The sequence below is a fragment of the Triticum aestivum genome, chromosome 6B (assembly GCF_018294505.1).
Source record: "Triticum aestivum cultivar Chinese Spring chromosome 6B, IWGSC CS RefSeq v2.1, whole genome shotgun sequence".
In the NCBI taxonomy this organism is placed as follows: Eukaryota; Viridiplantae; Streptophyta; class Magnoliopsida; order Poales; family Poaceae; genus Triticum; species Triticum aestivum.
Genome location: NC_057810.1, coordinates 591290346 through 591315679, shown reverse-complemented (window position 1 = coordinate 591315679; position 25334 = coordinate 591290346). Strand labels below are relative to the sequence as shown.

The 25334-nt window shown below is 48.2% G+C and overlaps 1 protein-coding gene across 1 annotated transcript; it reads left to right on the top strand.

The window, feature by feature from the left end:
• The first annotated feature begins 6395 nt into the window (after positions 1-6395).
• On the top strand, positions 6396-9398 carry LOC123138197 (2,3-bisphosphoglycerate-dependent phosphoglycerate mutase 1). Its single transcript, XM_044558127.1, has 9 exons — positions 6396-6661; positions 6892-7124; positions 7209-7432; positions 7546-7664; positions 7880-8036; positions 8255-8356; positions 8440-8559; positions 8920-8977; positions 9079-9398. The coding sequence occupies exons 2-8, from the start codon at positions 6893-6895 to the stop codon at positions 8962-8964; spliced, it is 999 nt and encodes a 332-aa protein (XP_044414062.1). The 5' UTR covers positions 6396-6661; position 6892; the 3' UTR covers positions 8965-8977; positions 9079-9398.
• Positions 9399-25334: the final 15936 nt, after the last annotated feature.

Here is a 25334-nt window from a genome sequence, read left to right as displayed (position 1 = left end):
ATGAATGTGTGTACAACAAGTGGTGGGAAGTTTGGTGGGGAGTTTACTACCATACTGCTATAGTAAGAAGAGTGAGACCTCTTTATATGGGTTGCTCTACCACTTGCTATTGGGAGCTTGGGAATAGGGGTGTACACGCGCCTCCTCCTCCTTCGCCGCCCGCCTCGCCTGGCCACGCCTCGCCTCGTCACGACGCGTGTGCGCACGCCGCGGGTTACGAGAATGAGCCAAGCCGAAGCTTATTTTTGCCAGTTAGGAATGGTTAATTAATCTTAGATTAATTAAAGAGTCGCTTATGGAAGTGCCATTGTCCGAGACGTTGGGCCGTGGGCTATTCGTGGACTCAGTCGTGGGCCTGAGCCCAGGCCCATCTACCCGACGGCTTATATAAGAAGGCGCTGGCCAGTGGAGTGAACCCTAACTCAGTTCACTCACTCCCTCTCGCACAACCCTAGCCATCATCTACTATTCCTCTGTCTGTGCTGCTTCCGGCGATCCCATCCCGACGATCGTGTGCACGGTTGGTCGGGAGAGAAGGTTCCTCCGGAACCCTGTCGTTCGAGAACCTGCCCGGGAGAACGACAATAAGGTTTTTGGGAAGTGTCTCGACTCTCGACTGCTACCGATCCGTTCCCATCTCCATCCTCCTCTACTTCCACTACTACCGCCGCGTTGGCCTGGCCAACCGAAGGGTATGATTTATTCATCCCTCGCAGGCCAACCGAAGGGTATGATTTATTCATCCCTCGTTTACTCGTACATGTGCTAGTTGTATATATGTTGTTCGTAGATGTTTCAGTTCTATGTACTGTACGTACTCGCATGCTTAGGTATCGATATGAGATGCATACCGTGTTTGCCATGTTTACTACTTACTCGTGGATTAGATTAGTCAAAAAAATGCTAATATTTCCAACAAATTCAAGGTGGACTCTATTTATATACCTTTGACCCAGTCAGAGGCGCTAGTTGATAATAAGAAGATTTGGAAGAATGGAAGATACCGCTTAACAATAAATTTTGTGTGTGGTGTCTTCGTCAAGGAGTCATTCTTATCAAAGATAACTTTATTAAGAGGAATTGGCATGGAAGTACGCAATGTGTTTTTGTCATCGCGACGAAACATTAAAACATTTGTTTTTTCGATGCAAATTATGTCGTTCTATATGGTCATTCATCCAAGTAGCTTCTGGCTTATATCCTCCACATAGTGTTGCTAATATATTTCGCAACTAGTTACATGAGATTGATCACAGGTTTAAAATTTTTCTCAGGGTGGGAGCACTTCCCATTATTTGGTCGCTTTGGCTATTCAGAAATGATAATATTTTTAACGATAAAAAACACTTCTCTTATGCAGGTTATCTATAGATGTACCGGTGTCGCTCCATTTATGGTCGTCTCTACAACGTGTGGAGAATCGAGACTTATTTACGAGTATGTGTATATGATTGATGAACACGGTCAGGGATACTTTTACCCGACATGGATGGCAGCATGATCTTAGAATTGACCCTCCCACGGATTAGGTGTCATACAATCTTTTCTTTACTTATAGTTCGCCTTTTAAATTTAACAACTCATGCATATATAGGAGCTACACAAATGAATGAAATGGCGTTATTGCGCTTCTTGATCTTCTTCTACTTTTTGATTAATCGCTTCTTGATTTTATTATCCATGAGCCTAGCTTTGGCTAACATGATCCTCGACTCCTGCATGGCCCTCGCCAACCTCACCTTCTCTTTCTCAAGATCAATTATATCACATGTCTTCACCATCTCAGACTATATTTGTTGTCGTTTATCCATCTTCTTCATGTCTATCATGTCCCTCTCCATGGCATCCTCTCTTGATCGAACTTCATCTTCTCTCGATTGTACCTTTGAACCCCCCCCCCCCTCCTTATTGCCAAAGATGTATGTCCATGTGATGGACATTTTACTTGCCATGTATGTCCATGAGCCTTTTCTTTTGCTTAGCTCCAGATATAGGATCCATGCCTGTGGTTAATGAAGCTTTACACCACAAGACATCCTCATGGGTTTCGATGCGTTTCTCCTTCCCTTCAGTTTTTCTTGAATGCCCAGTGATTGTCCAGCATCAAATAGAGGCGAATTTCTATCATCATCTCATAATTTGGAGGATCTTGACCATCATCTATCATATCCATCATGAATGAGTCATAAACATGCATCACAATGAAATTACCTTCTTAAAATTAATTCGTGCCCATTGGAGTTGCGGTTACTCGTACATCGTGTCCATGGAGGTGCCCGTCTCCTACATGAAGGCGTTTAGGATGCCCGAACATTGCAAAGCCAAAACAGCTTAGGGCGCTAGCGTGGCCGAGGGCGCAAACTCGGGTGCACACACGGGCATGTCAGAAGACGCCAAAGCAGACACGACGAACCCCATGTCGAGGACGTCTTTCATCGCAGCTTCCTTTTCGGCCTTCTTGCAGGCAAATCGGGCACGTTACTCCTTTCAGACAATTGTCTCCGCTTTATTCCCAGCATAGGGACCCATGGACTTCGCTGACCCATTGTCCATGGCGACACGCGAACATCGGGACCAAGGAGGATGTTGATGGTGCGAACGTGCATGCAGCAAGGGCGACGAAGCAGACGCATAAAATGGAGGACGGGCGCAGGGGAGAGGGCAGTTGATTTGGTCAATTCTTAGGATTTTGGTGGGGCCAAACGGATACAAATCCATCCCACATATAAATTAAGTTTGAGGTGTGTTCGACAGCCTAGACATAGGATTGAGTATGAAGAGAACGATTGGGTGGTGTTTTTTCATCCCAACAATATCCGAACAATCCGCTCAAACATACAGGTGGTTTAGGGGTTCTGTTGGACATGCTCTTAGAGCATCTCTAATAGACTCCGTATATCAACGGCCCTTATATCGCTGATAAGGGCTGAGAAATCAGAGATTTGAGGGCGCGAAATCGGCTGCGGCCAAACAGAGCCCTCATTTGAAACCATAAATTTGAAAAAAAAAAACATCCTCGGGCGAAATGAAGAACACATGCTACATAAATAGTTTGATCATCGCTACATTTCGAAAGTTATTTTACATCGCGATGCCGCCCTACCCTAAACTAGCAAAAAACAAAGCTCACTGGAGCTCTCCGGGTGCGGTGGTGGCGCTCACTCGTCGTCGAAGGAGGAAACAAGATCGATGTACATCTTGTCTTACTCCTTGGCTTCACGGTGCCTCCCCGCCTGCTTGGCGTCGAACACGCGCGCGGTGGCAAGCGCCTGCTCGTGGAGGAGCTCATTGAGCTCCTCATCCAGTCGATGACGCACGTCCTCCTCCTCATGCTCGCGCGCACTATGCTCGGCGAGCGCCGCTTCGAGGGCATCCGTGCGGGCACGACGAGGTAGTCCTCCAGGCCAATAACATCGTGGCCGCGCGGGCGCTCCTCCCCCGGCTCCCTCTTGATGGCGCGGAGCGGAGGAAGCTCGTTGGGCTCCCTCTTCATCGGAAGCAGCGGCGCGCCCAAAGAGCTCATGCGTAGAAGCGTCGCGCACAGCGGCGGTCATACTCCTCCTTCTCGCGGCGGAGGAGGGACGTAGACACCGGGAGCCTGTAGTTGGTGTACCGTTTGGAAGAGCGCTTGCGCGCCGCGTCGGCGATGACGCAACACTTGCGCTCCGGGTCTTCACTGCCACCGCGCCGACCAGAGCTTGACATCGTCGTGGATCGGTGAGGGGGGCGGCGGATTTAGCTCACCGGCGGCGAGAAATCGGAGAGGGGATTGGGGAATTGCGGCGGCGGGGGATAGGGTTTCGACCCTATCCCGGCTGCGAACCTGTAGTTATACTGCTCGAGCGGGAGGGGGGGGGGGGGGGTTCGCGCCACCGTAAAATCTTTACGGGCCGGGACGACTATACGGTCTCTGGTCTAACCGCCAAACCCGTATAGTCGCTGGATTTTTACAGTTTACGTGTTTTCATGGAGTCTGCTAGAGATGCTCTTACGTAAAACTGCTTGTGAGGGAATATGCATCGAATATGCACCGGCAAGAGAATATCCTTTTCTATTTAAGATAGGAGAATATCCTCCGGACATCAAAAGAACTGATTAAGCATGCCTCAACTGCGACGGGGAGTTGCATTCCAGCACCAATCCATCAATGCATCAAGCGTGACCCGGCCGGGTTTGTTTGGACGGTGCCCACCCGCTCGATCGAGCTGGGTTGGTGAGCAGGGCGAGAAGAAAACGGCCGACGACTGGATGCCTTTTTGCGTCGTCTAAGCAAGAAAAATGTTTTCATTGAAATGGGAAACAAAGTCAATTCATGGTTGTTGGCAATGGCGAGGAGACGAGGAAGCAGAAACGTGAAAAAGTCCGGTTAGGAAAGCGCAGAATGGGAGCCACCGTACAGAAATTACAACAGTTTGTTACTTTAACCTGTCATTTTCCCTGTCGATCGATCGACGGTTACGTCGGCGACTCATCATCATACCGGTGGTAGTATCTTAATGATTGGCAGGGGTTGTGTCATCAAGTTTAGAGTGATTGGGCTCTTGGATTAACGGCCGAGGTCAGAACCGGGGAGCCGGATTGGTTCTTGGAAGCGCCAAGAGCTGTTTGGTCGAGCTTGGAAATGGCTATCTTGCAAGGCAATTTCTGTTCTTCAGCTGCATGATCGTTTTTTAAGATCGCCCCCTCCTAGCATTGGCCTACCGAGGATGTCAAAGCCTAAATGCCCCGTGTTGCCGAGCTCGTCATCGTTACTTGTGTGCTTTTTTCTCTCTATATCTAAGAAACATGGATAGCTCCCCTGGTTCCTTTTCATTATGAAAGAAACCGCGGCGTTCAGAAACCTTATATCATCGGAACATCAGCACAATACTCGAAACACAGGGCGTCACTCTGCTGGCTAGGCGGAAGGCCGCACGGCATGCCCACGGATCCCTCTTCTATTTAAAAATGCCTTTAAGAGCTAATTCCGGATGATCATATTTTTCTAACACAGTACAATCAAAGTCGCTTACATATTAAATCTTGATCTTCTGAGGATTATCGATGCGAAGAATCTATGGTCCAACATTGCGATCGGTGCACTATTTCGCATTTTAATTGAACTATAATAATAACAATATTTTCTTTATAAGTTGAACAAATTATTACATCACTATATTCTTTTTTATTAAACTATATATAGAAAAAAAAAGTCCAGCAACAAATTGATACAACAAGTGACAATATTATGATATGTATAAAAATAAATTTATAAAAACATTTTTTTAAAAAACATTACAACACCTCCCATACGCATACACTCACCCTTATCAATGCACAGGTATCCAACCCTCATGAGCACCTCCGAGACAGAGCAGGTGAATCTTGAGATTGCCAAAGTTATCGCTTGCATCACACAACCCATGAAAAATTTATCTCCCGATGAAGGAACATTACTGGAAAACCTAAAATTAATACAGAAAAAATACAAGTATCTGTGGCAAGTCTGCGATTTAAACCTTGCAAGGAAACTAGACATCTTAGCCATGTTGAGTTCGCAAGTTTATAAAAAAAATCACTCGCCCGTCCGCATTGTTTGTTTCTAAGTTGGTTTCCGTGCCTCTCGCCGGCACCGCCGCCGGTCCACTTCGTCTCCTATGGACCTTGGACCATGGAGGCATGGTGGATTCCGACCCTTACCGGCGGGAGGGCTCCGTGTCTAGGTGTTTTTTTGAGTTTTGTTAGAGTTTGTGCCATGGTCAAGAAGATGAGACAGCGGTGGCTTCTTGAAGATGAAATAAGGTTTTTCCCGCTTAGCCCCGTCCCGGTGATGCTTCAAGTGTCGTCGGAGGGCGTGTGAAGGTGTGTCTCCGGCGGATCTCGTAGGATCCGGTCGGCGTTTATCTTCGGTGGATCCTTCTGGACCCGTCCTTCGTCCATCTACATCTATGTGTGTGCAGGTTGAATCCTTTCGATCTATGATTCTCTTCATTGGCGGTGGTTACTGTTCTGGTGCGCTGGTCCTATGAGGCCTTAGCACGACGACTTTCCGACTGTCTACTACAATAATGTATGCTCGGCTTCGATAAGGGAGGGGCGATGACGGCGGCGCGCCTTCGACTCGCTCCAGTGTTTGTAATCGTCGCTAGATAGTTTACGAACCTAGATGTAAATTTTACTTCTAGTGTTTTTTTATTGCCTTACAGTTCATGAATAGATGAAAAGTTTTCTCGCAAAAAGGAAATTTTATAAAAGCAATCGCGTGAATTTACGCACATTTTCGTGTGCTCACAAAGCGGCTAAAATTGCTAGAAGACCGGTACCAACCCATGTCACGGTCCTCAGCTTGGACCAACCAAACCCGGTCACCATTTATAAAACCCGCCTCCGACCCACGCACGCGCACGGCCAAACCAACCGCGCCGCAACCGCACACGCCCGCACAAGAACGGCCCGAACAAAAATAGTCTTTCCATCCCGTTGTCTTGTCCGTTCCTTGGTTTCGTCGCCGCCAGCCCCCGGCGATCTCCGCGACCGCGACCCGCCGCCGCCGCAGATCTCGCCGAGGAAGCCGCGCTCGGTTTCCCCGACCCGTTGGGACGTCCGCGCCTATAAAACGCGGCCCTCCGCTCCCCCGGTCCAGCTCCCCGAGGCCGAGGCGCTCTTCTCCCGCCCCGCCCATGTACGTGCCGCATCGCCCCTCCCCCCGCTACTTTCCCCCCTTCCGCGTGGACGCAATTCGTGGCGCGGTTTGCAGCTCGGAATCCAATCAGGGGAGCGCGATTTTGCTCGCTATTGCTCTTCGTTGTTCTCTTTTGCGTGCTTATTTTGATTCGATGCGTGCACTGATTGCTCAATCGACCATGGGAGGGTTTGCTAACCTTGGTGTTCTCTTGTCTTGGTGCGGAGCAGAATGGCCGCGTGCACGTCTCAGCATGCGCTCATCTCCGTCAAACCTCGGTGCGCTTCCGCCAGCTTCAGCTCCGACAGGAGGGCTGGCAATGTGCGCTTTGTTTCTACAACGAGTTGCTGCCCCAGCAGCCGGAAACTGGGCTTGGTTTGCGCGTCGAATTCACAATCTTCAGTGATTGAACCGGCTAAGCTACCGTCAAGCCCCGAAAGCGGCAGCAACCCCAAAAAATCAAGTAATCTTCTTAAGTTATATCAGGCTCTGCAGCGGTACGTTCTGTTTCGCCTGCTGTAACATCAAATTCTTCTTGTGCTTGTAGGTGAGGCTGCACTGATATTGATTCGGCACGGGGAATCATTGTGGAACGAGAAAAATCTGTTTACTGGCTGCGTCGATGTGCCCCTGACCCCCAAGGGTGTCAATGAGGCGATCGAGGCGGGTAAAAGGATATGCAATATCCCAGTTGATGTTATATACACATCATCACTAATCCGTGCTCAGATGACCGCTATGCTTGCCATGATGCAGCACCGTCGTAAGAAGGTTCTCTACCTTTTTTTTTCTCTATCTGATTTGTAGTGGAAGCATACTGTATCTGGATATTTTGAATCAATTAGCATTATATTTAGAGGTCTTCATGTCTGTGTTTATACCAGGTTCCAATTATTGTGCACAAGGAGAGCGAACGGGCACACCAGTGGAGTCAGGTATACAGCGAGGAGACAAAGAAGCAGTCCATTCCTGTAATAACAGCTTGGCAGTTGAATGAACGAATGTAAGGGTTCGCTAATATCTTATAACGGTTGTTTCATAATTATATTTCTAATTATGCATATAAGATACTCCCTCCGTCCCAAAATTCTTGTCTTAGATTTGTCTAAATACGGATGTATCAAGTCACGTTTTGGTATTAGATACATCCGTATCTAGACTAATCTAAGACAAGAATTTTGGGACGGAGGGAGTATAAACTAATGCTGTGTCTCAAAGGTATGGTGAACTGCAAGGCCTTAACAAGCAAGAAACGGCTGATCTGTTTGGCAAAGAACAAGTTCATGAATGGCGTCGTAGTTATGACATTCCTCCCCCAAATGGAGAGAGCCTAGAGATGTGTGCAGAGAGAGCAGTTTCTTATTTCAAAGAGCAAGTAAGGATATGTTTCAGTGCTGTTAATTTAGTTTGGACCTTTGGTTGTAGATGGTTTAGCTGTCTCTTGCCTCTGAATACATATCAGTTTCTGCTTTTCTGTCATCTGTTATCACCTAACGTGATATAAAATCAGCAGTCTGCATTCAGCTTTGATTTGCCGTTCCCAGTTTGTAACATTTTTAGAGGACTGTAACCATCATATATTTTGACCTGCAGATTATACCTCAGCTTGTGTCTGGAAAGCATGTTATGATTGCTGCCCATGGGAATTCACTCCGCTCAATTATAATGCATCTGGACAAGTTGACTTCTCAAGAGGTGATGTATCTAGTTTATCTACGATTTCCAGTCAGCCATGTTTTAGTGAGATAGATACTAATGCGTTAAGACTTTTTACTTAGGTAATAAGCCTTGAGTTGTCGACTGGCATTCCTATGCTGTATATATTTAAGGAAGGGAAATTTATCAGGCGGGGCAGTCCCGCAGGACCTTCTGAGGCAGGCGTCTATGCTTATACAAAGGTAAGAGTCTTCTCAGTATTTTCTAACTAGAACGAATTGGGTGCAACAAAATGCTGATTTCATGTTCATTAACATATCTTGACCATCATCTGACATTTAAAGCTTACTACTATATGCACAACTATAATCAGAAGCTAAAGCAACTAACGGTATCTTTTCTTTTACTCCAAGCAAAACTATAAAACAGCAAGAGTAGTTTTTGAGGCGAAGTGGGATTCATCATTTTTCTTATATAGTTATATGTGTGCAGATCAGTACTTAAAATTCACCAGTAGTTGTTATTTAGTTTGGATAGATGAATATGCTAGCTTTTTAAATGTTCCATAATTTGAATCTGAAGAAATCAAATTTTGACTGCAGAGTTTGGCCAAGTATAGACAGAAGCTTGACGGCATGGATCAGTAAGACGGTAACCATTGTAAGCAAACATTTGCTATTTTCACAAGTAGCACTAAAAAAAAGGCATTATTCCGAAGACACTGCTCTAATGTCGATCCTTTATCTTGAATGGGCATGCAGGCTTTATTTTGCAGCGGTGGTCTGAGGCATCCTCACTCGTCGAACATGCATTTCTCCCGCCAAAGAAGTGGGTTAACTTCACATACTATTGAGCACCTGTAACTTTGAGATGTAAGGAGTTTGCTGCAGTTTGTAGCTTCTCCTCCGCTTCTTTTGAAGCCATTGCAGCTTGTAACAGGGAAATGTAGGAAAAATATAGGCTACGGCCTGAAAGATTAAACGGGGATAAAATTCTGGTCACCAGTGTGTTCCACTCCTTTTGTTCCCCGCATTCTTTAGATGCGACTTTACAACGACTCGGAATTGAATGTTTTTGTGTTGTTGGGTACTGTCAGAAATGATACCGTGTGATCAGAACAATAGAGTTCTTGCCAAGCAGATGATCACTGTTTTTTCCTTTGAGTGTTTAATGATCAACTGCCCATAATGTATCATGCTATCGTTTAATCCACCATTTGGGCTCCTATTCTCCAGCCCATATAAGCAATACAAACACAAGCGCCGAGCCCAGATCACGCCTGTTTTTAAGTTGCAGGGACCGGCCTGTCTTGTCTTTTGGCCCAGCTTCAGCGCCGAGCCCAGATCACGCCTGTTTTAAAGTTGCAGGGACCGGCCTGTCTTGTCTTCTGGCCCAGCTTCAGCAACAGACCGGCTGGGTTACAGGAGAGCAACTAATTAACGAACGCTCCTTCGGAAGTCTCGCAACGCTCAGCTCTACTTGACGCGCTCTCAGTAATTCGTCACGTGTCGTGCTCTGGGCGTTCCCTCTGAATTTCATTTTTTTAATTTTTTCGCACGGGTTTCGGCTTTTTAAATGGTTTTTTTTCTGGGTTTTTTTATGTTTTGGTTTCCCACCGGTCTTCCCTAGTTTTTTGATCAAAAAAAATTCGAATTTTTTTCCGCAAAAAAACGCGTTTTTTTTTCGCGAGAGTTACGGTTTTGTATCCGCGAGAGGCACAATTGTGCTTTCGCAAGAGGCACGGACGAGAAAAAAGACGCGTTTTCTGTTTTTTTCCCTTTCACGAGAGGCACGCTTTTGCTTCTGTGAGAGTCACGGCCGTGCCTCTTGGAAACGGAAAAAAAACGCGTTTTCTATTTATTTTGCTTCCGCGAGAGGCGCGATTTTGCTTCCGCGAGAGGCACGGTTGTGATTTCGTTAGAGGCACGGGCGTGCCTCTTTCAAAAAGGGAAATACCCGTGCTCCCGATTTGGTTTTTTTGTCCTTTTTTCGTCCTATTTTTTTCATGAAAAAAAGTTCGTCAAAATCTATCAACATGTGATCTAGTTTTGAAAATCTCGAAGTGAGAAATCCAACAGCGAAAGCGCTTCGAGATTTGGACGCATGGTTTAAGAGATAAAACGTTTTGAATAAACGGATCTACGAAAAAAGGGAAAACTCTCCGGTTATGACAAGTGACGCACATGTTGATGAGGTTATGTACCTAGGGTAGGGTCATGGACCTATCTAGGATACCATGCCCAAGGACATCATCATACGAAGCTACCTTCCGGTCGACCAAGAGAAGTTCCACTCGACCAAGGGAGACTCCACTCGACTGGCTAGAAGACACTCGACCATGAAGATGCACTCGACCATCAGAAGTTCAGGATCTACTTTGCATCCAAACGGTCTGTAATTGAATAGTCTTAATGGTCATGATGACACTTTATGTAGGGCGTTATCAGTAACGCCCAGCCTTAATGTACTTTAATGTTGGAAATATGCCCTAGAGGCAATAATAAAAGTATTATTATATTTCAATGTTCATGATAAATGTCTTTTATTCATGCTATAACTGTATTATCCGGAAATCGTAATACACGTGTGAATACTTAGACTACAATATGTCCCTGGTGAGCCTCTAGTTGACTAGCTCGTTGTGATCAACAGATAGTCATGGTTTCCTGACTATGGACATTGGATGTCGTTGATAACGGGATCACATCATTAGGAGAATGATGTGATGGATAAGACCCAATCCTAAGCATAGCATAAAAGATCGTGTAGTTCGTTTTGCTAGAGCTTTGCAAATGTCAAGTATCTCTTCCTTCGACCATGAGATCGTGTAACTCCCGGATATCGTAAGAGTGCCTTGGGTGTATCAAACGTCACAACGTAACTGGGTGACTATAAAGGTGCATTACAGGTATCTCCGAAAGTAGCTGTTGGGTTGACACGGATCGAGACTGGGATTTGTCACTCCGTATGACGGAGAGGTATCTCTGGGCCCACTCGGTAATGCATCATCATAATGAGCTCAATGTGACCAAGGTGTTGGACACGGGATCATGCATTACGGTACGAGTAAAGTGACTTGCCGGTAACGAGACTGAACAAGGTATTGGGATACTGACGATCGAGTCTCGGGCAAGTAACGTACCGATTGACAAAGGGAATTGCATACAGGGTTTGATCGAATCCTCGACATAGTGGTTCATCCGATGACAACATCGAGGAGCATGTGGGAGCCATCATGGGTATCCAGATCCCGCTGTTGGTTATTGACCTGAGAGCGTCTCGGTCATGTCTGCATGTCTCCCGAACCCGTAGGGTCTACACACTTAAGGTTCGGTGACGCTAGGGTTATTAGGAAGACTAGTATGTGACTACCGAATGTTGTTCGGAGTCCCGGATGGGATCCTGGACGTCAGAGGAGCTCCGGAAGGGTCCGGAGGTAAAGATTTATATATGGGAAGTTGTCAAACGGACACCGGGAAGTTTCGGGGTCATACCGGTAGTGTACCGGGGCCACCGGAAGGGTTCCGGGGGTCCACCGAGAGGGGCCACCCCTCCCGGGGGGGGCCACATGGGTTGCGTGGGGCAGGGAGCCAGCCCCTGGTGGGCTGGCCGCACCCCCTCCCTTGGGCCCTTGCGCCTAGGGTTGAGGGGGGAACCCTAGAGGGGGCGCCCCCTTGGCTTGGGGGGCAAGCCACCCTCTTCCCCTCTCCCCTTGGCCGCCGCACCCCCCCTAGATGGGTTCTAGGGGGCCGGCCCCCTTCTCCCTTTCCCCTATAAATAGAGGGGTGAGGGGAGGGCAGCCGCACCACCCTCCAAGGCGCAGCCCTCCCCTCCCCAACACCTCTCCTCCTCCGTTGTGTGCTTGGCGAAGCCCTGTCGGAGTACTGCCTCTCCACCATCACCACGCCGTCGTGCTGCCGGTGGAGCTGTCTTCCTCAACCTCTCCTTCCCCCTTGCTGGATCAAGAAGGAGGAGACGTCTCCCGTCCCGTACGTGTGTTGAACGCGGAGGTGCTGTCCGTTCAGCACTTGGTCATCGGTGATTCGAGTCACGTCGAGTACGACTACATCATCACCTTGCAAGCTTCCGCACGCGATCTACAAGTGGTATGTAGATGCAAACTCTCTCCCTTGACTCGTTGCTTAGATGAACTCATAGATGGATCTTGGTGAAACCGTAGGAAAAATTTTAATTTTCTGCAACGTTCCCCAACAGTGGCATCATGAGCTAGGTCTATGCGTAGTTCTCTTTGCACGAGTAGAACACAATTTTGTTGTGGGCGTGGATTTTGTCATCTTACTTGCCTCTACTAGTCTTTTCTTGCTCAACGGTATTGTGGGATGAAGCGGCCCGGACCAACCTTACACGTACACTTACGTGAGACCGGTTCCACCGACTGACATGCACTAGTTGCATAAGGTGGCTGGCGGGTGTCTGTCTCTCCCACTTTAGTTGGAGCAGAATCGATGAACAGGGCCCTTATGAAGGGTAAATAGAAGTTGACAAAATCACGTTGTGGTGACTCGTAGGTAAGAAAATGTTCTTGCTAGAACCCAATTGCAGCCACGTAAAAGATGCAACAACAAATTAGAGGACGTCTAACTTGTTTTTTCAGCGATTGATCATGTGATGTGATATGGCCAGAAGTTGTGATGAATGATGAATTGTGATGTATGAGATCATGTTGTTTGTAATAGGATTCACGACTTGCATGTCGATGAGTATGACAACCGGCAGGAGCCATAGGAGTTGTCTTTATTTTTTGTATGACCTGCGTGTCATTGAATAACGTCATGTAAACTACTTTACTTTATTGCTAAACGTTAGTCATAGAAGTAGAAGTAGTCGTTGGCGTGACAACTTCATGAAGACACGATGATGGAGATCATGATGATGGAGATCATGGTGTCAAGCCGGTGACAAGATGATCATGGAGCCCCGAAGATGAAGATCAATGGAGCTATATGATATTGGCCATATCATGTCACAACTATATAATTGCATGTGATGTTTATTATGTTTTGCATCTTGTTTACTTAGGACGACGGTAGTAAATAAGATGATCCCTTACAAAAATTTCAAGAAGTGTTCTCCCCTAACTGTGCACCGTTGCTACAGTTCGTCGCTTCTAAGCACCACGTGATGATCGGGTGTGATGGATTCTTACGTTCACATACAACGGGTGTAAGACAGTTTTACACAGCGAAAACACTTAGGGTTAACTTGACGAGCCTAGCATGTGCAGACATGGCCTCGGAACACGGAGACCGAAAGGTTGAACACGAATCGTATGGAAGATACGATCAACATGAGAATGTTCACCGACGATGACTAGTCCGTCTCACGTGATGATCGGACACGGGCTAGTCGACTCGGATCGTGTGACACTTAGATGACTAGAGGGATGTCTAATCTAAGTGGGAGTTCATAATTTGATTAGAACTTTATTATCATGAACTTAGTCTAAAACCTTTGCAAATATGTCTTGTAGATCAATGGCCAACGCTAATGTCAACATGAATTTCAACGCGTTCCTAGAGAAAACCAAGCTGAAAGATGATGGCAGCAACTATACGGACTGGGTCCGGAACCTGAGGATCATCCTCATAGCTGCCAGGAAACAATATGTCCTAGAAGGACCGCTAGGTGACTCGTCCCAGAGAACCAAGACATTATGAATGCTTGGCAAACTCGCGCTGATGATTACTCCCTCGTTCAGTGCGGCATGCTTTACAGCTTAGAACCGGGGCTCCAAAAGCGTTTTGAGCATCACGGAGCATATGAGATGTTCGAAGAGCTGAAACTAGTTTTCCAAGCTCATGCCCGGGTCGAGAGATATGATGTCTCCGACAAGTTCTACAGTTGTAAGATGGAGGAAAACAGTTCTGTCAGTGAGCACATCCTGAAGATGTCTGGGTTGCACAACCGTATGACCCAGCTGAACATTAACCTCCCATATGAGGCGGTCATTGACAGAATCCTCCAGTCGCTCCCACCAAGCTACAAGAGCTTTGTGATGAACTACAACATGCAGGGGATGGAAAAGACCATTCCTGAAGTGTTCTCGATGCTGAAGTCAGCAGAGGCTGAAATCAAGAAAGAACATCAAGTGTTGATGGTCAATAAGACCACTAAGTTCAAGAAGGGCAAGGGTAAGAAGAACTTCAAGAAAGACGGCTAAGATGTTGCCGCGCCTGGTAAGCCAGTTACCGGGAAGAAGTCAAAGAATGGACCCAAGCCTGAGACTGAGTGCTTTTATTGCAAGGGGAAGGGTCACTGGAAGCGGAACTGCCCCAAATACTTAACGGATAAGAAGGCCGGCAAGACCAAAGGTATATTTGATATACATGTGATTGATGTGTACCTTACCAGTACTTGTAGTAACTCCTGGGTATTTGATACCGGTGCCGTTGCTCATATTTGTAACTCACAGCAGGAGCTGCGGAATAAACGGAGACTGGCGAAGGACGAGGTGACGATGCGCGTCGGGAATGGTTCCAGAGTCGATGTGATCGCCGTCGGCACGCTGCCTCTACATTTACCTACGGGATTAGTTTTGAACCTTAATAACTGTTATTTAGTGCCAAGTTTGAGCATGAACATTGTATCTGGATCTCGTTTAATACGAGATGGCTACTCATTTAAGTCAGAGAATAATGGTTGTTCTATTTATATGAGAGATATGTTTTATGGTCATGCCCCGATGGTCAATGGTTTATTCTTAATGAATCTCAAACGTGATGTTACACATATTCGTAGTGTGAATACCAAAAGATGTAAGGTTGATAACGATAGTCCCACATACTTGTGGCACTGCCGCCTTGGTCACATTGGTGTCAAGCGCATGAAGAAGCTCCATGCTGATGGACTTTTAGAGTCTCTCGATTATGAATCATTTGACACATGCGAACCATGCCTCATGGGAAAAATGACCAAGACTCCGTTCTCCGGAACAATGGAGCGAGCAACCAACTTATTGGAAATCATACATACTGATGTGTGTGGTCCAATGAGTGTTGAGGCTCGCGGATGCTATCGTTATGTTCTCACTCTCACTGATGACCTGAGTAGATATGGGTATGTCTACTTGATGAAACACAAGTCTGAGACCTTTGAAAAGTTCAAGGAATTTCAGAATGAGGTAGAGAATCAACGTGACCGAAAGATAAAGTTCTTACGATCAGATCGTGGGGGAGAATATTTAAGTCACGAATTTCGTACGCACTTAAGGAGATGTGGAATCGTTTCACAACTCACGCCGCCTGGAACACCTCAGCGTAACGGTGTGTCCGAACATCGTAATCACACTCTATTGGATATGGTGCGATCTATGATGTCACTCACCGATTTACCGCTATCATTTTGGGGATACGCTCTAGAGACAGCTACATTCACTTTAAATAGGGCACCGTCTAAATCCGTTGAGACGACACCGTATGAATTATGGTTTGGAAAGAAACCTAAGCTGTCGTTTCTAAAAGTTTGGGGATGCGATGCTTATGTCAAGAAACTTCAACCTGAAAAGCTCGAACCCAAGTCGAGAAAATGCGTATTCATAGGATACCCTAAGGAAACTGTCGGGTATACCTTCTACTTAAGATCCGAAGGCAAGATCTTTGTTGCCAAGAACGGATGCTTTCTGGAAAAAGAGTTTCTCTCGAAAGAAGTAAGTGGGAGGAAGGTAGAACTCGATGAAGTACTACCTCTTGAGCGGGAAAGTGGCGCAGCACAGGAAACCGTTCCTGTGATGCCCACACCAACTGAAGAGGAAAACAATGATGATGATCAAGGTACTTCGGATCAAGTTACTGCTGAACTTCGTAGGTCCACAAGGACACGTTCCGCACCAGAGTGGTACGGCAACCCTGTCCTGGAAATCATGTTGTTAGACAACAATGAACCTTCGAACTATGAAGAAGCGATGGCGGGCCCGGATTCCAACAAATGGCTTGAAGCCATGAAATCCGAGATAGAATCCATGTATGAAAACAAAGTATGGACTTTGACAGACTTGCCCGATGATCGGCGAGCGATAGAAAACAAATGGATTTTTAAGAAGAAGACGGACGCGGATGGAAATGTTACCATCTATAAGGCTCGACTTGTCGCTAAGGGTTATCGACAAGTTCAAGGGATTGACTACGACGAGACTTTCTCTCCCGTAGCGAAGCTGAAGTCTGTCCGAATCATGTTAGCAATTGCCGCATACTATGATTATGAGATATGGCAAATGGACGTCAAAACGGCATTCCTTAACGGACATCTTAAGGAAGAACTGTATATGATGCAGCCGGAAGGTTTTGTCGATCCTCAGAATGCTAACAAAGTATGCAAGCTCCAGCGATCCATTTATGGACTGGTGCAAGCATCTCGGAGTTGGAACATTCGCTTTGATGAGATGATCAAAGCGTTTGGGTTTATGCAGACTTATGGAGAAGCCTGCGTTTACAAGAAAGTGAGTGGGAGCTCTGTAGCATTTCTCATATTATATGTAGATGACATACTCTTGATGGGAAATAATATAGAATTTCTAGACAGCATTAAGGCCTACTTGAATAAGTGTTTTTCAATGAAGGACCTTGGAGAAGCTGCTTATATATTAGGCATCAAGATCTATAGAGATAGATCGAGACGCCTCACAGGTCTTTCACAAAGCACATACCTTGATAAGATTTTGAAGAGGTTCAAAATGGATCAGTCCAAGAAGGGGTTCTTGCCTATGTTACAAGGTGTGAGACTGAGCTCGGCTCAGTCACCGACCACGGCAAAAGATAAAGAAGAGATGAGTGTCATCCCCTATGCTTCAGCCATAGGATCTATTATGTATGCCATGCTGTGTACCAGACCCGATGTAAACCTTGCCGTAAGTTTGGTAGCAAGATACCAAAGTAATCCCGGCAAGGAACACTGGACAGCGGTCAAGAATATCCTGAAGTACCTGAAAAGGACGAAGGACATGTTTCTCGTTTATGGAGGAGACGAAGAGCTCGTCGTAAAGGGTTACGTCGACGCTAGCTTCGACTCAGATCTGGATGACTCTAAGTCACAAACCGGATACGTGTATATGTTGAATGGTGGAGCAGTAAGCTGGTGCAGCTGCAAGCAGAGCGTCGTGGCGGGATCTACATGTGAAGCGGAGTACATGGCAGCCTCGGAGGCAGCACATGAAGCGATTTGGGTGAAGGAGTTCATCACCGACCTAGGAGTCATACCCAATGCGTCGGGGCCGATCAAACACTTCTGTGACAACACTGGAGCTATTGCCCTCGCAAAGGAGCCCAGGTTTCACAAGAAGACCAGGCACATCAAGCGTCGTTTCAACTCCATCCGTGAAAATGTTCAAGATGGAGACATAGAGATTTGCAAAGTGCACACGGATCTGAATGTCGCAGATCCGCTGACTAAACCTCTCTCGCGTGCAAAACATGATCAACACCAGAACTCTATGGGTGTTCGATTCATCACAATGTAACTAGATTGGTGACTCTAGTGCAAGTGGGAGACTGTTGGAAATATGCCCTAGAGGCAATAATAAAGTATTATTATATTTCAATGTTCATGATAAATGTCTTTTATTCATGCTATAACTGTATTATCCGGAAATCGTAATACACGTGTGAATACTTAGACTACAATATGTCCCTGGTGAGCCTCTAGTTGACTAGCTCGTTGTGATCAACAGATAGTCATGGTTTCCTGACTATGGACATTGGATGTCGTTGATAACGGGATCACATCATTAGGAGAATGATGTGATGGACAAGACCCAATCCTAAGCATAGCATAAAAGATCGTGTAGTTCGTTTTGCTAGAGCTTTGCAAATGTCAAGTATCTCTTCCTTCGACCATGAGATCGTGTAACTCCCGGATATCGTAAGAGTGCCTTGGGTGTATCAAACGTCACAACGTAACTGGGTGACTATAAAGGTGCATTACAGGTATCTCCGAAAGTAGTTGTTGGGTTGACACGGATCGAGACTGGGATTTGTCACTCCGTATGACGGAGAGGTATCTCTGGGCCCACTCGGTAATGCATCATCATAATGAGCTCAATGTGACCAAGGTGTTGGACACGGGATCATGCATTACGGTACGAGTAAAGTGACTTGCCGGTAACGAGACTGAACAAGGTATTGGGATACCGACGATCGAGTCTCGGGCAAGTAACGTACCGATTGACAAAGGGAATTGCATACAGGGTTTGATCGAATCCTCGACATAGTGGTTCATCCGATGACAACATCGAGGAGCATGTGGGAGCCATCATGGGTATCCAGATCCCGCTGTTGGTTATTGACCTGAGAGCGTCTCGGTCATGTCTGCATGTCTCCCGAACCCGTAGGGTCTACACACTTAAGGTTCGGTGACGCTAGGGTTATTAGGAAGACTAGTATGTGACTACCGAATGTTGTTCGGAGTACCGGATGGGATCCTGGATGTCACGAGGAGCTCCGGAAGGGTCCGGAGGTAAAGATTTATATATGGGAAGTTGTTAAACGGACACCGGGAAGTTTCGGGGTCATACCGGTAGTGTACCGGGGCCACCGGAAGGGTTCCGGGGGTCCACCGGGAGGGGCCACCCCTCCCGGGGGGGGCCACATGGGCTGCGTGGGGCAGGGAGCCATCCCCTGGTGGGCTGGCCGCACCCCCTCCCTTGGGCCCTTGCGCCTAGGGTTGAGGGGGGAACCCTAGAGGGGGCGCCCCCTTGGCTTGGGGGGCAAGCCACCCTCTTCCCCTCTCCCCTTGGCCGCCGCACCCCCCCTAGATGGGTTCTAGGGGGCCGGCCCCCTTCTCCCTTTCCCCTATAAATAGAGGGGTGAGGGGAGGGCAGCCGCACCACCCTCCAAGGCACAACCCTCCCCTCCCCAACACCTCTCCTCCTCCGTTGTGTGCTTGGCGAAGCCCTGTCGGAGTACTGCCTCTCCACCATCACCACGCCGTCGTGCTGCCGGTGGAGCTGTCTTCCTCAACCTCTCCTTCCCCCTTGCTGGATCAAGAAGGAGGAGACGTCTCCTGTCCCGTACGTGTGTTGAACGCGGAGGTGCTGTCCGTTCAGCACTTGGTCATCGGTGATTCGAGTCACGCCGAGTACGACTACATCATCACCTTGCAAGCTTCCGCACGCGATCTACAAGTGGTATGTAGATGCAAACTCTCTCCCTTGACTCGTTGCTTAGATGAACTCATAGATGGATCTTGGTGAAACCGTAGGAAAAATTTTAATTTTCTGCAACGTTCCCCAACATTTAGCCCTCCTCTACGTGGGCTGGCTGGGTCCTGGCGTCCTCTATATAAGCCACCCCCCTCCACTGGTAGAAGGGTTCGCACCCCTGTAACTCATATACATAGAGATCAGTCGACCGCCTCCGAGCTCCGAGACGTAGGGCTGTTACTTCCTCAGAGAAGGGCCTGAACTAGCTAAACACCCGTGTGTACAACTACTCCATAGCTAGGACCTTGCCTTTCCATACTTACCCCCCATTCTACTGTCAGACTTAGAACTACGACAGTTGGCGCCCACCGTGGGGCAGGTGTCTTAGCGACTTTTTTGGAGAAGTTGCAATTTGTCCGATTGCCTTCATCATGGTTTCCGGCGGAACTCTGGTCGAGGGCCACGAGATCCGTCTCGGTGCGCTCACTTTCATCGCCGACGACTCCGCTTGGCTCCAGGAGGCACCACTCGACATCGACGCGCTCCCCGTCCGCGGGGCGACGCACTTTCGGGCGTGTGTCCGCGGCGTCTTGCTGCGGCAGCCGTCGACCCCGTACCGGTCGACTCATGCGCCGTCCTCCCTCCCTGTCTCCCGCCAGCGCAAGCGCTCCGGTCGGTCGAGGCTCCAGCGATGGGTGAGACACGCAGTGGCTCGCCAATCGGCCACCACCCAAGTCGCGACGATTGAGCCCGATGAATCTCTCTACGGCCTGTTCGACCTGTCGACTGGCTCCATAGAGACTGCATCCGAGTGCGATAGCAGTGATCCGGCGGCGGAGGTCCTGATGGTCAACGGGCCCCGTAGTCCTCCCGGTTTCCCCCGCGACGATGGGATGGACGACGAGGACGACCCTGCTCAAGCCCATGAAGAGTACCAACCCGAGCCGCTCACTTCCCAGCAGAGGGAAGAACTTCGCCGCCGGAACATGGATGCCCTTCATACTCCCATTGCAGGAGAAACTCCTAAGGCTCGTGCCCTAGAAGAGGCGCGTTTAGCCAACCTGGCTGAATGCACTCGACTGGAGAACCTTCAGCGGGCACTCGACGAGCGTGCGCGTCAACGAGCGACTAACTCCAATCGACGTCAGCTCTTTCCGCAACCTACTCAGGTATATCGAACCCCAATTCAGAATTTGGCAGCTGCAGCCCGCATAGCGGAGTCAATTCAGCCCTCTCAGTCAGAGGCTGGAAGAGGCTTGATGCAGATCAGAGATTTGCTTCGGGCAGCAGGAGATCAGAATTCAGTTGTGTCACAGTCACGTAACATGATTCACAGTCGATCTGTCGCTGCGAATACTGTTCAGTCGGCTCACAGTCCAAGGTCGCCTCCGAGGCGCATGGAACGTGAAGGCCGGCGGGACCACTATGATGATCGATTTGATCGTGATGACAGGCGTCGAGTGCCCACTCCTCCTCCGAGAAGTGGGTCTAACGCCCATCGGCAGCAAGATGACAGACGCCAGCTCAGTGTTGGGCGGAGAGCTCCAGTCGACCCCAGAGAGCCAGGCTTTGATGCGAGATCCATCATCGTGCAAGGTTTGGTCGACTGAAACAGAGCTCATAGAGGTGGTCATGACAGAGATGTGCCCACAAGCAGCCGAGTCCACGTTTCAGGTCCAGAATGTTTTAGCAGAGCGATCAGAACCGCAGTGATACCCTCCAACTTCAGGTTGGCGACTGGGGTGAATAAGTTCACCGGAGAGTCTAAGCCTGAAACTTGGCTCGAAGACTACCGAGTGGTTGTTCAGATTGGTGGCGGTAATGATGAGGTGGCCATGAAACATTTGCCACTTATGCTAGGGGGTTCAGCCAGGGCATGGTTGAATCAGTTAGCTCCCAGCAGCATTTACACCTGGGAAGATCTTTCTCGAGTGTTCGTCAGGACGTTTGAGGGAACTTGCAAGCGACCTACTGGATTGACTGAGCTACAAGTTTGTGTACAAAAGTCGAGTGAAACACTGAGGGATTACATCCAGAGGTGGATCACTTTGCATCACACTATAGAGAATGTGTCGGACCATCAAGCGGTTTGCGCCTTCAAAGAGGGCGTCAAGAACAGAGAGTTGAGCCTGAAGTTTGGTCGAACTGGAGACATGACCCTGAGTCGGATGATGGAAATAGCCACCAAGTACGCCAACGGCGAAGAAGAGGACCGACTCCGGAGCGGCAAGTACAAGCTGAGTCAGTCGGATAAAGGAAACTCCAGTCGGAAGCAAAAACGAAAGGCCGAGCCAGCAGCTCCTGGAGAGGCTCTAGCCGTGACACAGGGCAAATTTAAAGGGAAGCCCAAAGGATCTTGGAATCCCAAGAAGGTAAAAGACAAGGAGGGTAATGATGTGATGGACCTGCCATGTCATATCCACACGAAGAAAGACGAAGAGGGTAACTTCATCTACCCAAAGCATACCACTCGCCAGTGCCGGCTCTTAATCCAGCAGTTCCAAGGGAAACAGCCGAAGGACAAAGAGAAGGAGTCGGACAAGGCTGAGGACAAGCAGGACAGTGATGGAGAGTACCCTCATGTCAACTCCACTGTGATGATTTTTGCTGATGTAGAGAGCAAAAGTCGACTGAAAGTGATCAACCGAGAAGTCAATATGGTCGCACCGGCGACACCAAACTATCTGAGATGGTCGCAAACTCCCATTACTTTCGACCAGTCGGACCATCCTACTCATATTGCCACCCCTGGGAGGCAAGCACTGGTGGTCGACCTGGTCGTCGAAGGCACTCGACTGACGAAGGTATTGATGGATGGCGGCAGCGGGTTGAACATACTGTATGCAGCGACGCTCAAGGGAATGGGCATTCCGATGTCCAGGCTCAGCTCCAGCAACATGAGTTTTCACGGAGTCATCCCAGGAAAGAAGGCTGAGTCACTCGGCCAAATAGCTCTAGATGTGGTGTTCGGCGACTCGAAGCATTTCCGCAAAGAGAAGCTGACATTTGAAGTCGTGGATTTCCAGAGCGCCTACCACGCTATCTTGGGAAGACCAGCCTACGCCCGCTTCATGGCTCGACCATGTTATGTGTACCTCAAGTTAAAGATGCCTGGCCCCAAAGGCGTGATCACCGTCACTGGTAACCGGAAGAAAGCAGAAGAGTGTTTCCAGAAAGGCTCAAAGATTGCGGATGACCAGATAACAGTGATAGAGCTAGAGGAATACAAGAAGAATGCAGATCCGAGTGATTTACTGCGGGCCAAGAAGCCTGCCACAGAGTCAGCATTTCAGTCGTCCGGTGAGACGAAGCCAGTTCATATCCACCCGACTGACCCCAATGCAGCTCCGACCCATATTTCCACTACACTCGACTCTAAATAGGAAGAAGCGCTCATCCAGTTCCTCTGTGAGAACTGGGACATCTTCGCATGGAAGCCAGCTGACATGCCAGGTGTTCTCAGGGGACTGACTGAGCATCGCCTTAGAGTCGATTCAAAAGCAAAACCTGTTAAAGAACATCTTCGACGGTCCGCCGTTCAGAAGAAAAAGGCCATTGGCGAAGAGGTGGCTCGACTCCTTGCAGCAGAGTTCATCCGAGAGATATACCACTCCGAGTGGCTCGCCAATGTCGTTATGGTTCCCAAAAAGGACAATTCCCTTCGTATGTGCATTGATTTCAAACATATAAATCGGGCCTGCCCGAAAGATCATTTTCCTCTCCCTTGCATCGACCAAATTGTCGACTCGACCGCAGGGTGCGAGAGATTGTCTTTTCTAGACGCTTATTCTGGGTATCATCAGATCCGTCTGTATGGGCCCGACGAAATCAAAACAGCTTTCATCACCCCATTCGGGTGCTTCTGCTATATCACCATGCCATTCGGCCTCAAGAATGCCGGAGCCACGTTCATGAGAATGATTCAAAAGTGTTTACTCACTCAAATCAGTCGGAATGTGGAAGCATACATGGATGATATCATGGTCAAGTCGCGAAAGGGTTCCGACCTGTTGACTGACTTAGCTGAAACATTTGCCAATCTCAGGAGGTATGATATCAAGCTCAATCCTTCAAAGTGCACATTCGGAGTACCTGGCGGGAAGTTACTCGGTTTTCTCGTTTCCGAACGAGGAATCGATGCTAAACCAGAAAAAGTTGGCACCATACTCCGAATGAGACGCCCTGTGAGTGTGCACGATGTCCAGAAGCTTACTGGATGCTTGGCCGTGTTAAGTCGATTCATCTCTCGCCTCAGTGAAAAGGCGTTGCCCCTTTACCGACTGATGAAGAAGGCAGACAAGTTCGAGTGGACTCCAGAAGCTGATGCAGTGTTTGCCGAGTTAAAAACTCTGCTCTCCACCCAGCCGGTGCTTGCTGCGCCAATCAGCAAAGAGCCTTTGTTGCTTTATATTGCAGCCACAGGACAAGTCGTCAGTACAGTACTTACGGTCGAGCGGGAAGAAGAAGGGATTACCTTCAAAGTTCAGCGCCCAGTGTATTATCTCTCTGAAGTTCTGACCCCATCGAAGCAAAGATATCCTCATTATCAGAAGCTCGTATATGGGATCTACATGACCATGAAGAAGGTTGCCCACTATTTCTCTGATCATGACATTACAGTCGTCAGCGACGCACCATTGTCAGAGATTCTGCACAACAGAGGTGCAACTGGTCGAGTGGCTAAATGGGCGATTGAACTCCTTCCCCTTGATATCAAATTCGAGGCAAAGAAAGCCATTAAGTCCCAGGCTATAGCAGATTTCCTTGCCGAGTGGATTGAACAGCAGCAGCCGACTCAAGTTCACTCGGAGCATTGGACCATGTTCTTTGATGGCTCTAAGATGTTAAATGGTTCTGGTGCTGGGGTAGTTCTGGTTTCTCCCCGAGGAGATAAGCTCAGATATGTGCTCCAGATCCACTTTGATTCCTCCAACAATGAAGCAGAATATGAAGCACTGTTGTATGGGTTGCGCATGGCCATTTCACTCGGCGTCCGTCGCCTTATGGTTTACGGCGACTCAGATTTGGTGGTCAATCAGGTGATGAAGGAGTGGGACGTGAGAAGCCCAGCCATGACTGGATACTGCAATGCGGTGAGGAAGCTTGAAAAGAAATTCGAAGGGTTAGAACTCCATCACGTTCCCTGACTGAAAAATCAAGCAGCTGATGACTTGGCAAAGATAGGTTCCAAGAGGGAAGCCATTCCGAGTGGCGTGTTTTTGGAACATGTTTACACGCCATCGGTTCAAGAGGATCCTTTCACTGAAGAAGCCCCGCAGCCTAAAAGCGCCACAGATCCGACTGAAGTCGAGGTCCCAGCTGTCGTGGATCTAAGTCTGACAGTAGAGTGGGGGGTAGGTATGGAGAGGCAAGGTCCTAGCTATGGAGAGGTTGTAAACACAAGAGATGTACCAGTTCAGGCCCTTCTCGGAGGAAGTAAAAGCCCTACGTCTCGGAGCCCGGAGGCGGTCGAGTGGATTATGTGTATATGGATTACAAGGTGCCGAACCCCTCTGCCTATGGAGGGGGGTGGCTTATATAGAGTGCGCCAGGACCCCAGCCAACCCACGTAATGAAGGGTTTAAGGTACATTAAGTCCGGGGCGTTACTGGTAACGCCCCACATAAAGTGTCTTTACTATCATAAAGTCTACTTAATTACAGGCCGTTGCAGTGCAGAGTGCCTCTTGACCTTCTGGTGGTCGAGTGAGTCTTCGTGGTCGAGTCCTTCAAGTCAGTCGAGTGAGTCCCTCGTAGGTCGACTGGAAGGTGATCTCTTCTAAGGGTGTCCTTGGGCAGGGTACTTAGATCAGGTCTGTGACCCTACCCTAGGTACATGACTCCATCATTAGCCCCCGAATGGATT

Excerpts from the sequence above, each read along its gene's own strand:
- LOC123138197 (XM_044558127.1), top strand. The coding sequence starts at position 6,893 with ATGGCCGCGTGCACGTCTCAGCATGCGCTCATCTCCGTCAAACCTCGG. Across the intron at positions 7,125-7,208 it reads CAGCAACCCCAAAAAATCAA|GTGAGGCTGCACTGATATTG; the intron begins GTAATCTTCTTA and ends TTGTGCTTGTAG. Across the intron at positions 7,433-7,545 it reads TGCAGCACCGTCGTAAGAAG|GTTCCAATTATTGTGCACAA; the intron begins GTTCTCTACCTT and ends TGTTTATACCAG.